This window comes from Patagioenas fasciata, chromosome 4, assembly GCF_037038585.1.
Source record: "Patagioenas fasciata isolate bPatFas1 chromosome 4, bPatFas1.hap1, whole genome shotgun sequence".
Taxonomy (NCBI): domain Eukaryota; kingdom Metazoa; phylum Chordata; class Aves; order Columbiformes; family Columbidae; genus Patagioenas; species Patagioenas fasciata.
In genome coordinates, this window is record NC_092523.1 from 33,776,598 (window position 1) to 33,791,119 (window position 14,522).

Here is a 14,522-nt window from a genome sequence, read left to right on the forward strand (position 1 = left end):
CACATCACACATGGTCACATTATGTGGCTGTATCCAGAGTCCAAAACTGACTGTGACGGGTATGGTTTGACTCATCCTGGCTCCCATCCTGATCAAGCCTAGTGTGTGTCAGTAAAGCAAACAGTAAGAGCCATGACAAAGCCCTTCAAGATTTCCACGGAAATGGTTGCACTCTGGCATATATCAAGTTCATTTTAAGTTCTATTTAGCAAATATCTCTAATCAGACAACCTATAAGAGCAACTGGATCAGGTAAAGGAAAGTACAAAGTTTTATTGTGCCATGGCTCTATGAATCTACTTAATATTCATCCCCCACCAAATATGTTGCAATGTGTCATGTACCTTTTTGACACATTCATATTATGACTGTACCTGTAGTGTAAGCTGCTTATAAAAATACATCTGCATTTTCTTCACAGTAGATAAAAACTTGAGTCCCGCATTCTCTATTTAGTTCTGTTTCAGACAAGCTCCTGTAGACTCAGCAGACAGATTTTTTTATTAAGTTTGTGAATAGTGTAACTGTTCCTTATATGGTAATTTTTTTTCTGTGTGTGAAATTGAGCTGAGCACTACTTTCCATTGCCAGAGTAGTGTCAGGCATTGGTTGGTCCTAATGTTACAAAGCTTAGCTTCAGGTATAACTTTTGTTTCCTTCTCTGTGAAATTTCTGGGTGCGCATTAAGAAAATTCAGTTAAATAATTCATTTGGGCACATAGATAAGAACGTTTCACATTTAAGTAGCTGCTCATTAATGTGAATAATGGTAAACAGGTCAAGAGTTTGGCATCTAAATCAGATAGTTTAATATGGTATGAAATTTACTGAAATCAGTGATGAGTAAGAGGATCATTCAAGTCCCAAAAGACTGTGAATTACTCATTGTATTTAATCTTTCAGGCAAAATAGCTTTTATGAATAGTGCTAATTGTTCTGGTAAATCTCAAAGGATGTTGGAAAGGAAATTAAGTAATATATTGTTTTAATATCTGTAGCATATAGTTGCTGAAAACTGTTACAGTAATTTCATTTTTTGTGCCTTCAGGTTAGCCTCAATGTGTTTGTCTGTATGTTAATACAGATTGTAGAATCGCTGTCCGTTATTTTTGCGCTTGTATTAATTTTTATTTATTCATTTAAGCTTGTTTCTTTATTTTCGCACATTTCTACGTATTTATTGAGCATTTTCTATTTATCTTCCTATTAAACAGGTATTATTGAGACGGCAGATCGCCTGGATCGTGAGACTACTTCACATTACTGGTTAACTGTTTATGCAACAGACCAAGGCGTTGTGCCTTTATCATCTTTCATTGAAATATACATAGAAGTCGGGGATGTTAATGATAATGCTCCTCAGACCACAGAACCAGTTTATTACCCAGAGGTCATGGAAAACTCACCTAAAGATGTATCTGTGGTTCAGATTGAGGCATTTGATCCAGATTCTAGCTCAAGTGAAAAATTAACCTACAAGATTACAAGTGGAAATCCACAGGGATTCTTTTCAATAAACCCCAAAACTGGTAAGTACAATACAGTGCTCTTTTTACATATAAATGGATCAACGCATTTGTGTTAATATATAAGCCAGGCAAAATAAAATCTTTGGTTTAACATTGTAACCATGCTTTCACAATAGTTAGAGTTAACCTGATGTCTTGGGCTGGGTCAATATTAGTAAGATACACAAACAAGAGGATTGGAGAGTGAAACAGTTGGTTCAAAGTACTTCAGATCCACATCTTGCATGTTTTGGGAAGGTTTACTTCAGAGTAGCTCCAAATGGTCAGTGCCCATTTGCTTTTGTAGTGCAGTAAATATACAGTTAAAAATACGTATTTCAGCTTAGTTTTATCCAAGCTGTTTTTAGCAGTCTCAGACTTCCAATTTTAATGGTTTTTTTATGTCAGACTATTTTATTTTCTGAGTAGTGTTAGCCTAATCAATGCAAACCATTTATTAAGTATAAACTTATGTATCCCCCGGTACAAAGGGACTACCTTTGTAAGTAACTGTTGCTGTTGTAAGAAATACAAAACCTGGATGATAATTTGAAGGTGTGGTTGTTATTTAATTAAGAGTCTGAGTTCAGTGGTTGTTTGGAAAGCTTAAGAAGAAAACACACTGAGGATTTAACAGAGAAGTACAAGGAAAAAGTGACCTTTTAGTAACTGTGAAGTACAAATACTGAAATGTGTGTTGGACAGAGAGACAGGGAACAAATAAAATAATCCATTTTAACTGAAGCTACACATTAATTTTGAAAACAATGAAAAGGTGTCCTGCCGTCCCTTGCTTCTGAATGAATGTGGAGAAAATAGTACATATACTAGACATTTTTTTCCCCACAGATCTCTCCTGGTGGTGAAAAGGGTTTAGTTTTAATTAAATAATATTTTGCTGGGTTGCATGCAGCTTAGCTTTTCATGTGTTGCATTTAGATACTATTACACAAAACAAATTACGGGAGATGCTTCTGATTCACTCAGCCAGAATTTTTTTTTTTTTTTTTTTTTTTTTTTGACTAGAGGTGCTACAGAGGTGTAAATAGGGACTTTAATCTGTAACAAACCCGGTAAGCAGAAGGAATCATTCAGCTCTTGCACATTCGTGAAGGGGATTCCTGGGAATTTAACAGAGCAAAATCTGGGTGAGAAATGTTTTGAAGGCAGGGTTGACACTATGGTGTTAATTGTGTTTCATAGTTGTTTCAGCTAAGGGTATGAGAGACTTGTGTGTGGTATCAGCTGTGTCAGCAAAGCTCTGAGTGCAAACACAGGCGTGTTATTTGGGTTATTTCTGACAATAACAGCATGTGCTGCATCTGCTTGTGAAGACATTGCCAAGAGGGACATATGAAATACCTATAGCAACAGAACATGTTTAGCATAATTGAAGCGTGTATCTAAATACTGTATTTACAGAAGCACTGGGTTTAGAACAAAGGCAAACTAAGAGGTAAAACAAGAAAAATTCAATCACAAAACATTCTGAAGTGAATGCAGAAACTCCTCTGTGTGTGCTTTATTTTTATTTGTCTTTCTCTACTTATACGTGATGCAAAATGAAAAATTTTTGCTCTTCTATCTACTTCCTCGCCTTTTTCTAAGAAGTACTGTTAGCCTGCTACTTTGGTGTTCCTTGCCATCTCAATCAATGGTACTGATAAAAATCGGAGTAAAATTGCCTGTGCGAGTTCAGTGGAAAGAACTGAGTGACTGCAGTGCTCAAATGGCAAATGAGTATAAATTCCACCTACATTCCTTTAGCCTTTACTGTATAGTTGGTCAACAATTTGCTTTCTCTTTCTTTATTTTTTCTGTAGCTCATTTTCTGTGCTTTTTTCTTCCCATAATTTCCTGCTCCTCTACACCTTCTGTATCATTATGCAGCATTTTGTGGGTTTTTTTGTTGTTGTGTTTTTGTTGTGTGGTTCGTTTTTTTTTTTTTTTTTTTTTTTTAGAGACGTTTGCAGTCCTCCTTTCCCTAAGCTTTGAGATAAAGAAACATCTTTATTTCTTTATTAAACAGAGAGAAAAATTAGGGCAGCAGGAGATTGTGACTTGTCTTCAGAGTTTGTAGTTTTCCAGGTCAGCAGTTTACTGCGATCTCCATTTATGTTAGAAAGGGAGCTCAACACACTAGGGAAGTGATAAGGAACACATGACAGAAAATCTTTATTAGCTTTCTATTAAGAGAGTTTGTTGCCTGCCTTCATTGTAGCATGCATACTCTAGAACCAAGCAGTACAGTATGGAGACCTTCTTAGTTCTGTGTTTAAAATTTAAAAAAAAAAAAAAAAGTCTGTTTCGAAATGCAAACACTGAGAAGAAAAGAATCTCCCTCTGATTTACATTTGGCAGGAGAAAAGCTTTTCTTTAAATACAGTTAAAATTACAGCGATAGGTAAATTCATTTATATCTATTACTGTTAACATTGTAGTACTACATAAACATAATAAACATAGAGAAGAGGGGAAGAGAAAAGGTGGGAAGAGGAGAAGGGAAGCTTCTTTAACTGTTTTCTGTTGTGTTCCTGGAGTGCACTCAAGTTTAATGGATATTAAATAGATAGATCATGTATATTGTCTTCCTGTTATATAGGACACTGGATTTCAGGTGATCTAATGGGCTGTCTTGTTTTTCCTGTGCATGTTTGGTTTAAAACTGTCAGTCTGCAGTAGGCACTAATGTAGTATGAGTTTTGACTGAGATTATCAGGTTTGTACCTTCCCAAGTCTGTCTTCATAGAATCATAGAATGCTAGGGATTGGAAGGGACCTCGAAAGATCATCTAGTCCAATCCCCCTGCCAGAGCAGGAGCACCTAGATGAGGCTACACAGGAATGTGTCCAGGCGGGTTTTGAGTGTCTCCAGAGTAGGAGACTCCACAACCTCCCTGGGCAGCCTGTTCCAGTGCTCTGTCACCCTCACTGAGAAGTTTCTTCTCAAGTTTAAGAGGAACCTTTTATGTTCCAGCTTAAACCCGTTACCCCTTGTCCTACCATTGTTTGTCACCGAGAAGAGCCTGGCTCCATCCTCGTGACACTCACCCTTTGTATATTTGTAAACATTAATAAGGTCACCCCTCAGTCTCCTCTTCTCCAAGCTAAAGAGACCCAGCTCCCTCAGTCTTGCCTCATAAGGGAGGTGCTCCACTCCCTTAATCATCTTTGTTACCCTACGCTGGACCCTCTCCAGCAGTTCCCTGTCCTTCTTGAACTGAGGGGCCCAGAACTGGACACAATATTCCAGGTGTGGTCTCACCAGGGCAGAGTAGAGAGGAAAGAGAACCTTTCTCAAGCTACTAATCACCCCCCTTATAATACACCCCAGGATGCCATTGGCCCTCTTGGCCACAAGGGCACAGTGCTGGCTCATGGTCATCCTGCTGTCCACCAGGATCCCCAGCTCCCTCTCCCCTACACTGCTCTCTAATGGATCATTCCCCAACTTATACTGGAACCTGGAATTGTTCCTGCCTAGATGCAATACTCTACATTTGCCCTTGTTATATTTCATTAAATTTTTTGCCGCCCAGTTCTCTAGCTTGTCCAGGTCTCGCTGGATGGCAGCACAGCCATCTGACGTGTCAGACACTCCTCCCAGCTTGGTGTCATCAGCAAACTTGCTGATAGTACACTCTAGTCCCTCATCCAAGTCACTGATGAATATGTTGAACAGTACTGGCCCCAGCACTGACCCTTGAGGCACTCCACTAGATACAGGTCTCCTACCAGACTCTGCCCCATTGACCACGATTCTCTGGCTTCTTTCCGTCACCCAGTTCGCAGTCCACCTCACTACCTGATCATCCAGACCACACTTCCTCAGTTTAGCTATGAGAATGCTGTGGGAGACTGTGTCAAATGCTTTACTGAAGTCAAGGTAGACCACATCCACCGCCCTGCCATCATCTATCCACCTCGTTATATCCACCTCATCTTCTATTAGGAATCAAATACATTTAGCCTGAATAGATCTTATTTGAGGTGGAAGCACTTTCACTAGGATTGGGATGATAAGGAGTTGAAAAATCACTTCAAAAGGCAGTTGTTATTCTTGTAGTTAAAACACAGTGTACTTTAAAATAGGCCTCAGCTGAAGAGTCCTTTTGACTGGAATTAATGAGCTCAAATCCTCTCTCATTTACTTATGCAGGTGTGTTATCCTTGTGGGACCTTGTGAGGCTGTGGCACTGTAAGGTATTTGTCAAAGGAAGATAAACCTTCCCAGGGCCCCAGGTTTCCCTTCCAGGCAAAGAGGAGATAGTTGAGGCTGGAATATGAATTAAGTGTTTAACTGTGTCCCATTGTAACATTGAAAGTGACAGGTAAGAGTTAAGTGTGTGTTAATTTGCCCAAAAGCAAATTGAGGACTGTAATGGCATTCACTCCCAGTTGAGCAAAGGCTAATGCTGGGATTCTTAAAATATGTGGTGAGTGTTTAAAAAACAAAAAACAATCAAAAAAAAAAACAACAAACACACACACACAAACAAACAAACAAACAAACAAAAAAACCCACATGTTTTAGCCGATAATGTTATTGTCTCCTCTCCAGGTCACAGATCCATTGTTTTGTGTCTCTTTATAGTATTTAACACTATGGTGTTGTGGTCCATGGCTAGAACTCCCACACATAATAATAATATAGTTTATAAATTTCTATAACCTACATGTAGTCTATGTCAAGTAAAATACTGCTTTCTGTTCTCTGGAAATAGCTAATTCATTTCTAGAATTATATAGGCTCCAAACTGAGATGTCTGTGTCTTTGTGCAATAATCCTGAATTTGTAGATGGTGAAACTGACATGGACCTATGTTGGATATAGTTCATCTTTCACAGAAAGATTTTTTTGTGATAAGAACTATTGATTGACCTGATTCTTAAAAATCTTACTAACTGAAGTAGCACCTGTGTGCTTCTTACAGTGATCTCTTTCAGAGCATCCCATTCACTGGCACTTAAAGACATCTTATTTCAAGTAATTGTAAAATAACTTAGTCAAAGAAGCATTGCTAATTTTTTTTTTCACATGTAGAAATGCTGTTTCACTTTTTGGAGCAGGATAGGTAACACATACTGTTATTGTAACACATTGCAGGGCATTTTGTGATCTTTTCAGGTATACCTTGCCTTTCATTAAAGCAAATGAAATACCATTTTCTATAGTTTCAGAGTTCTCATGTAATGAGAAAAAAAAAAAAACCACCAACCTGTACATTTGAGCTGGCCAGGTGAAATAAATATAGTTATCATAACATTATTTGCAGGAAAGAATTAGAGCAAAGACTAATTGTGCAACTTTCATGCTCAACCTGAACACAACTGTAGACAAATATGTGAGTTATGCTAACTACTTTATATTGGCTTAACTTCTTGCAAAATAGCTTGTAATTAAATACAGAAGTAATTGACGAGAAACAGTAGAGTTCCAAGGCATTTTAATATGTTTAGATGGAAGGAGTTGGAGTTGGCAGAATTTGATAGCTATTCAGAACACATGTCTTGGGACTTTACGGTTATTCTCACCACTTAACCCTAGAGCTATTGCACTGAGGATCAGAAAAGATTTGCACTTTTAGCCACACTCTTGTAAACCAAAGGATTATATAAGAGTAAACAAGTTACGGGGTTTGTGCTTTGGAGCTCACGGTGCAGAAGTTTTTTCTGGTATGTGTAATAGAAAGAAGTTTGGTAATATTTCACTGTTTTCTTGTGGTTGTGGTTTATTTGCTTGTGAGTTATTCAGGTATTTTTGTTTTTACATTTTGTAATTACCTTGTAACAAAGTCAAATATTTTGAAATGTAATTATCAAAACACTCATAGTTGCTAGTTTCCATATTTCGTTGGAAATATTTGGATAAGTTTTGTCTGAGAAAGCAATGAGATGGACAAAAAATGGTTGCTTTAGGGAGCAGGTAATGAGCCGATTTGCTTAAAAGTCAGTGGTTCAACTCTAATGTGTTTGAAAAGTTTTACATATCACTGATGTAAACTTAATGGTTGTATTTACGAAATAAAAATTAATATTATATTGTTTGAATTAAATTTCTGAATACTTTTATTTTCACATGAACGCAATCATACTGGGTAAACAAATGTATATTTTTTCCATCTTTTGTTTCTTTCATATTATAATATTTTAATTTACTTTATTAATTTTGAGGAGGAATGTTATGACAGTTGATAGCAGGATTGCAGTAATTCTTAGAGAAAGTAGAACAGCGTCTTAATATGGCATCTACTTATAACAGGTGATAATACCATTGTATATAAGTGCACATTTATGAGCTGTTTATGAATTATGATTATATAATTTCTAATCTATATTGGATTAACCATTTAGAAATTGATATATCTGTGCCAATTCAAGATAGAGTTATTGTATTCGTTTTACTAAGAGCTTTCAATCAAAACTTTTTTTTTTCTTTGAAACAGTAGAGTGGGACATGCATTAAATCTGAGCTTTTTGTTGCATCCAGTAAGAATTGTAAGGGTAGTGTGCAAACTAGATCCCAAATTTAAAAAACTATACTTAGCGTTCCCCAGACTGACATGGTCATTGCAATTATTTTTATATCAGTTTCCTATGTTTTGTAGTTTTCTTCTATTTTTATACTTTAAATTGTGGGATTGTAAACTTCATGAGAAATTAGAAGAAAGGTATTCACCTTTAACTCGCCAACAGTAATGTGAAATGTGGACATGGAAGAGCTAAGGAGAACATCCTTAATTGCTGCAGAACTAGAGCCATTAAACCAAAACAAAAGATGGGCACTGAATTCCCCTAGGCTCTGTGTCAGTTTCCATATAGATGGAAGAGTTTTGCCATGACATGATTTTAAAATACAGCTGCTACTCAATGATACAGGCTTTGAATAATTATATCTCAACTTCATTCTAAGTGGCAGTACGCGCATTAGAATGGCAAAAACTGCATTTGCATAGTGGAAGGAGTTCCAGTTTTCTGTAGTATTACTGATCAAGAAAGTGGAATCCTAACCAGATGTCCGTATAGGGTAAGGGAAGACGCTTGCACTTTTTTTTTTTTTTTTTTTTATTACCTTGCCCGTGTATTCAGGCAAGAAATAATTTCTGATCTTCTTGGCAAATTGGTATGCTTATTTCCACTCCCCCAGCACTTTGGTTACATATTTATTGTACTGACTAGATTTTGCCTGGGGAAAGAATCAGGGTTGGGTAGCAACGTTCTCCACAAGCCATGCCTTACTTCAGAAATTTAAAGCAACAATAGCAACTCAGATGGGAAGTTACTTGGCATTGCTCCATATAACAATTTAGAGTCAGATTTGCAGAAATGCTGGTTGCAGAAGTATAGCTTTCTATGCCTTTAATGCAACTTGATATGAAAATGATGCATGCTTCCAAAAACAACACTTGGGTTCATAGCCTGGACAGGAGGATGACAAAATTAATTTTGAATGTTAATTTCCCTGTACTTCAGTTTTGCAGGTATAAACCAGGAATAATTGCAAGACCTTATTGCTTTGGGAGTGTTGTGAAGATACATTCATTCATATTTATGAACCACTTGGGTGTTATCATGAGAATGTCACAGGGATTCCTTTGAGGAAATTAGTAAACCTGTGGTGTAGGAGTTAGGCCATTTAGATAAGACCTTTCTTACACAGGGTATTCTAGCAAAAGCATTGAGTAATTACTGATTTCAGAACATACTGTGGTCCTCATGAGACCTGAGTCTGTGCATCTTAATGTGCACATGCAAGACAGTCAAGTTAAGATGATATGGTAGTCTTGTTTCTGGAATTTCCTAGTTTGAGTGGCTAAATCTGAATATAAGTGTTTGTCTAGGATTTAATATTATTTGACATAACTTTTTTGCCTTTTTTTTCTATGTTCTTGTTTACTCTCAAGTTTTTGAAAGTACTTAAATTGATCCTGTGGCAATTTAGGATTGTGGCAGGTTTTGTTTCATGAATTATACCACATCTCAACACAGGCATTACAAAGGTAAAATCAACCTTGAAATTAAATGCTGGTTTAAAGGCTACTCTTTTATGTTTGTTTTTTTTGTTTGTTTGGTTGGTTGGTTGGTTTTTTTAATATGTAATCCATAAATAGAATGCTCTTTTAATGTAAAAGGTTTGTTCAGTCAGCCAGCGGGATTTAAACTTTGGTAACACTGAGTCTGTGGTCTTGCTGTCTGTTAGCCTCTAGTAATCATTAGAGCTTTGTGAAGTTATAAAATGCTAATAGCTCATAGGCAATACATTTGCCTCACACGGTTTTAGCATTTTACACTGTGTCTAACCTTTAAAGTAGTATCTTTGTGTGTCTGATTTGGAGACTGAGTGAGGCAAAATAGGAAATGGGTACAGCTGCAAACAACTTACATGGGTTTCCGATAGCACTGGAGAATTACTTAGTCAGGAAATGAAGGGCCAGTGACCGCACAGTAGTATTGGCTTCACTTTAACAAAGGAAATCTTTATTGTTTAACTACTTGTGGGTTTTAATCCCAATTGACCTAATATTTTAGAACTGTAACGAAGTCAGTATTACTATATTGCACGCTAATGTGCTTTAAAGTTAAATTAAGACCCAAACACTGAAATTGTTCTTGTTAATTCTGTAGCTGGAAAATAGCTCAATTATTGTTCGTTTATGTCACATAGCTCAAAGCACATGTAGCAGCCTCCATGTTTACCTGTCACATGCAAAGAAAATAAACTGTCTTTAGAACAGATGATTTTTTTTTTCTTTATCTTTACTGAAAATGTAACCAGAATGAACCCAAATGTTTGTTGAACTCCTACAACCGGTGAGGGTTACAGGAGTAGACAAAAGTTTGTATAGACCTACATTTGGAAAGAGAGTTTTATTCTGCAAAAAGCTACTTCTGTTTTGCTTTTTAAATATTGATCAAAGCATCTGAAGTGCTATTAGACTAGTAGTTTTCAACCTGGTTCTTTTTTGGAAACGGGAAAACAAGTTCATATCTGTGGAATTTCTAATAACATCTTCACATCCACTCACTATACAATACTTAGAGATTTAGCACTTGAAAAGATAGAAAATTTGCTATATTGTAGGCAGCTATTTTAAAAATTGTTTGCAAGCATTTACATAGAGATAATTTCTTTTAAATTATGAGTGGCTTTTTAAAATTATTTTGTTTATTCTCTTAGATATCTTTGGAAAAGAGAAATGGTAGGAACTGGGAAAATAAACAGGAGGCACAGCATTCCTTCCCTTTTCTCTTTCCCTGGAACTACATAAAAAATTTCAAGTCGTACTCTGCATGATCTATGTTGTAAAGCAAGAATTTAAAAGAAACTGAGGTTTTCTTTCAATTTTTCCATATTCCGACTCCCTCTATATTGTATGCTCTTTTGAGCTGGAATACATAACATGTAAAATTATAATTTTGGCCGGAGAGGAGATGGTGATCAAATACTGTTATGAGACATTTGCGTAGTGCCACCTTCACACAGTATAATGGCTTTCAAAGATATCAATCTTTCCTTGATAGGCTGAGTAGTGTAACTTAAAGGAGTTTATATATAAACAATACAACATTAGTATTTATTAATTTCCTCTTAAGAGAAGATTACTCAGAATTAGTGCGCTGATTCGCATCTAGTTTGGCTTGGGATTTAAGTGATGAAAATAGAAGAGCAGTTCCATCAAAGAAATACATGAAGTAATATAGTTTTTCTGTCTTAAAAATTCACAGTGGAATCACAGCCAAAGGCTAACTAGGAGTCAGCTGTAAAATTCTTCAGCTTTTCTGGGAGCTGAAACAAGACCTCTGGCAGCAGCTTATGTGATCATCTCTGTCATGAGTGTTGCACAGAAGTCCTTACATGTCGTTCAGTTACAAAATTAGTTCCCCTTAAAACAGCAGGTAAAAGACTGCCGTGCCATTCAGACTTGTTTTAGTAGTATTCTGTCTTGTGAATACAGGAAATAGCATGCAATTAAAAAAATAAGGCAGCAGCATTGCGTAAATCTTCAAATTCTCACTTAGAAATGAGTATTGTAGAGTTTAGATGTGTAACACGTATAGGGGACGTCAAATGAAAGCTCATAATGGTGTTGGAAATATCCCAATATTCTTAGCGTCATTTGAACAACTTTATTTGTGCTTTTGCAAATACATGTGACCCAAACAAATATTAAGCTCAAAGGAGAGAAGGTAATATGGGTGATTATATCTAACAGGGTTGTTAGACTGTTGCCTCAACTTTCCTGTGAAAGATTTAAATGAGTAGCCGAATAAAACTCCACAGTTATTTGTGGGTTTAAGGCTCCCCTGAACCTTGAAATATCTCAAAACGCTAATTCGTACCTTGCTTATCTACAGACAGAGAACATTAGAATTAGGAAATTCTTTTTTGTTTGGTGGTTGTTTTTGTTTTTATTTTAAATAATTGATTTTGACACTGTTAGATATGTTATTTCTGACATGCTAATCTTAATGCCCGTCTCAGTTCCTTCAAGATAAAAATTTTAATGACCAGTCTTACTGCTATGATAAATGTTAAAATGTTAAAAAAACCTCTGACAAATCATATTTTTAGTTCATCTTTTCCAAGTCTTTAAAAAAATGGCTATATTCCAGCAATAAAAATATTTGTTTGTTGATTTCTTAAGGAGACACATTCTGCAACTTGCCTACGTTAGTTCTCAAACTTTTGTATTTTCAGATTAGATGCCCAGTTATGAAGTTGACAAATGAATACCAACCATCTTTTGCAAACAATGAGCTTTCTTAAGGAAATCCTCATTGTTTGAATTAATAAAAAACAAATAGTGAAATAAATAAACCATATAGACACACACACATGAATATCCAGTGATGAACATTTGGAAAGTGAATTTCCCCCCTTCTGTAATTCTTCAGTATTTGGAGGGATTTTGTCTGTAAGAGTCAGATAGTTTCATGCCTGTCATATAAATCAGCTAAATAAATATTATCTTTCACATTTTTATATCTTCAAATGTAATGTTAATTGAATGAAACATTGTGACTTTCTCAGATGAATTTGTATTTCATGAATTAATAGTTTTATTTATATTAAAATGAATGTTTTTAATATTAAGCTGTATTTTTTGTGTCTGCTTACCCCCTGCTTTTTTTTTTTTTTTTTTTTTTATGGCATCAGTTGCTAGCATGGTGTTGTAATGGAATTATGAATTATATCTAAGTATGAAAGACTTTTGTGCTCATGGTATTTTATGATATGTACACATTTGGGTCCAGTGAGTGATCTCATCTGTCTTTACATAGATTGAGTCTTGAATGTTTCTCTTTGAGCTCATATATTCTAAACTCACTGTAATAACTTTTAAATCTCTCTGTTGAAGTTTAGGTTGTTTGTTTGTGTAGTGAGGTGTAGCTGCAGTGCATGCAGACTTTGACTTTATGGTTGTTGCTATTTAATTATAACTACAAATCTGCTAATTGATGAATACTTTCAGTTAACTGACTGCAAAAAGTTGAGAATTAAGATTTGTTTATCTACCTTGCATTTCAGAGACAGTATTTACCAACTGTAAATAGCTTTACCAGCAGAGTAGATTCCAAAGACTATATATGTTCTTTCTTTCTTTGTGAGTTTGTCACTCTTCCTTAATTCATGTGTGTTGCAAGAGTTTTATGTGTGATTATTTATGAAATTGTAAAATTTCTGTGGTAGAGGAAATTACCTCAAAACTAACTGCAGTCCTCTAATAATTGGTCTTAAATACTTCTCTCAACTGATCATGATATTTTTTTAAACATTAACAACTCAGTGCTGGCTACAGTAAGCTGAAAAATAAATTTTCTTTGCTCAGGGCGGGGAAAAAAGCCAGTTTGGAAAGGAGTGTGGAGTTTCTTTCTTTGTTCAAGCACTATAAATGCAGTAAGATTATGTCAGGTTTGAAAAGGTCTTTCAAGATGAATTGAGATTTTTATGGCAATAATTCTGTACTTAATTGTTGAAGATGATGTGTCTCAAAATGATATAATAAAGATGAGTGGTGAATATCAGGTTACTTAATTACTGAAGGCATTTGAGCTTTGAATTGTTGTGGCTTTAGCATACCAGATGGTGCTGAAGGCAAGAGTATTTTTGCAAGGTAAGCAAAGAGCTAACAAAAATTTATCGTGTTTTGTTGATAGCAAGATCGAAGTTCATTCTACAGGAAATTTACCATCACTTACTAGTTTCCTTTCAATAATCATTGAGTTTTGTTTTATTTTCCATTCAGAATAATTTTAGCTATTTTTTATTATTTATGAAGTACCGTTTTTCTGTGTGGTCTCATGTTAGACTACTTGTGACTTAAAGTTCTGTTTTTTACCTTCTTATGTATGAGAGAAACAAACTAACAAAAGAATATGGTTGACAATGAAACTGCTTACATACTAACTGCTTTGAAGTACTCAAAGCATGATCTCAGGCTTAAGTTTATTTTCCTAGTATAGCTATTTAGGGGGTCGTGATTATTTATATTATTTCTTTTCATTATTCCTCAAATAGTTTTACTAGCAAAAGAATTACTGCAAAAGCAGTTATTCCACTGTCTTACTAAATCCAGACTGAAAATAATGTACTCCTTGACAAACTGGAGTGTACAAAACTACATGGTTTTCTTTTTGTTTGTTACATTTGAGGAGTTTTCTATAATTACATGATTGCTAAACACAGATTTTATACTTCATTTGAAATCTAGTTGAAATTGAAGCTCTACAGTGTTTATTGAATTGGATGAGTTAGTTGTTTATGTAAAGTGTGGGTTTTTTTTCTCCTTATGCCATACATTAGTAATCTTTAGTGGGTTGTTTGTCTTTGATCCCTGCTTGCAATCATTAAATGATTAATGAGTACTCTGATCAGCAAATTCCGGGTCTTTGTATCTGGATGCTATTAAAGTAGTTCAGGGAAATTACTTTTAACTTCAGATGTGCACCTTGTACTTACACTTTGTAGAAATAGGATTGAGTACTGAAATGGCCTGGTTACTGATTGATGTG

The 14,522-nt window shown here is 35.5% G+C and overlaps 1 protein-coding gene across 11 annotated transcripts in view; it reads left to right on the forward strand.

Annotated features, from left to right (window-relative positions):
• FAT1 (FAT atypical cadherin 1) overlaps window positions 1-14,522 on the forward strand; it is a 112,188-nt gene that overhangs the window by 35,778 nt on the left and 61,888 nt on the right. For 10 of the 11 annotated variants that reach the window (XR_011738779.1, XM_065836532.2, XM_071807585.1 and 7 more), the window contains one exon: window positions 1,215-1,529. Coding sequence is in view for 10 of the 11 variants with exons in the window: in XM_065836532.2 (XP_065692604.2) it covers window positions 1,215-1,529 (315 nt within the window). In the remaining variant the exon portion in view is untranslated. Of the gene's footprint in view, window positions 1-1,214; window positions 1,530-5,667; window positions 7,515-14,522 lie in introns of those variants that run through there. The other variant, XM_071807586.1, reaches the window with a different exon arrangement.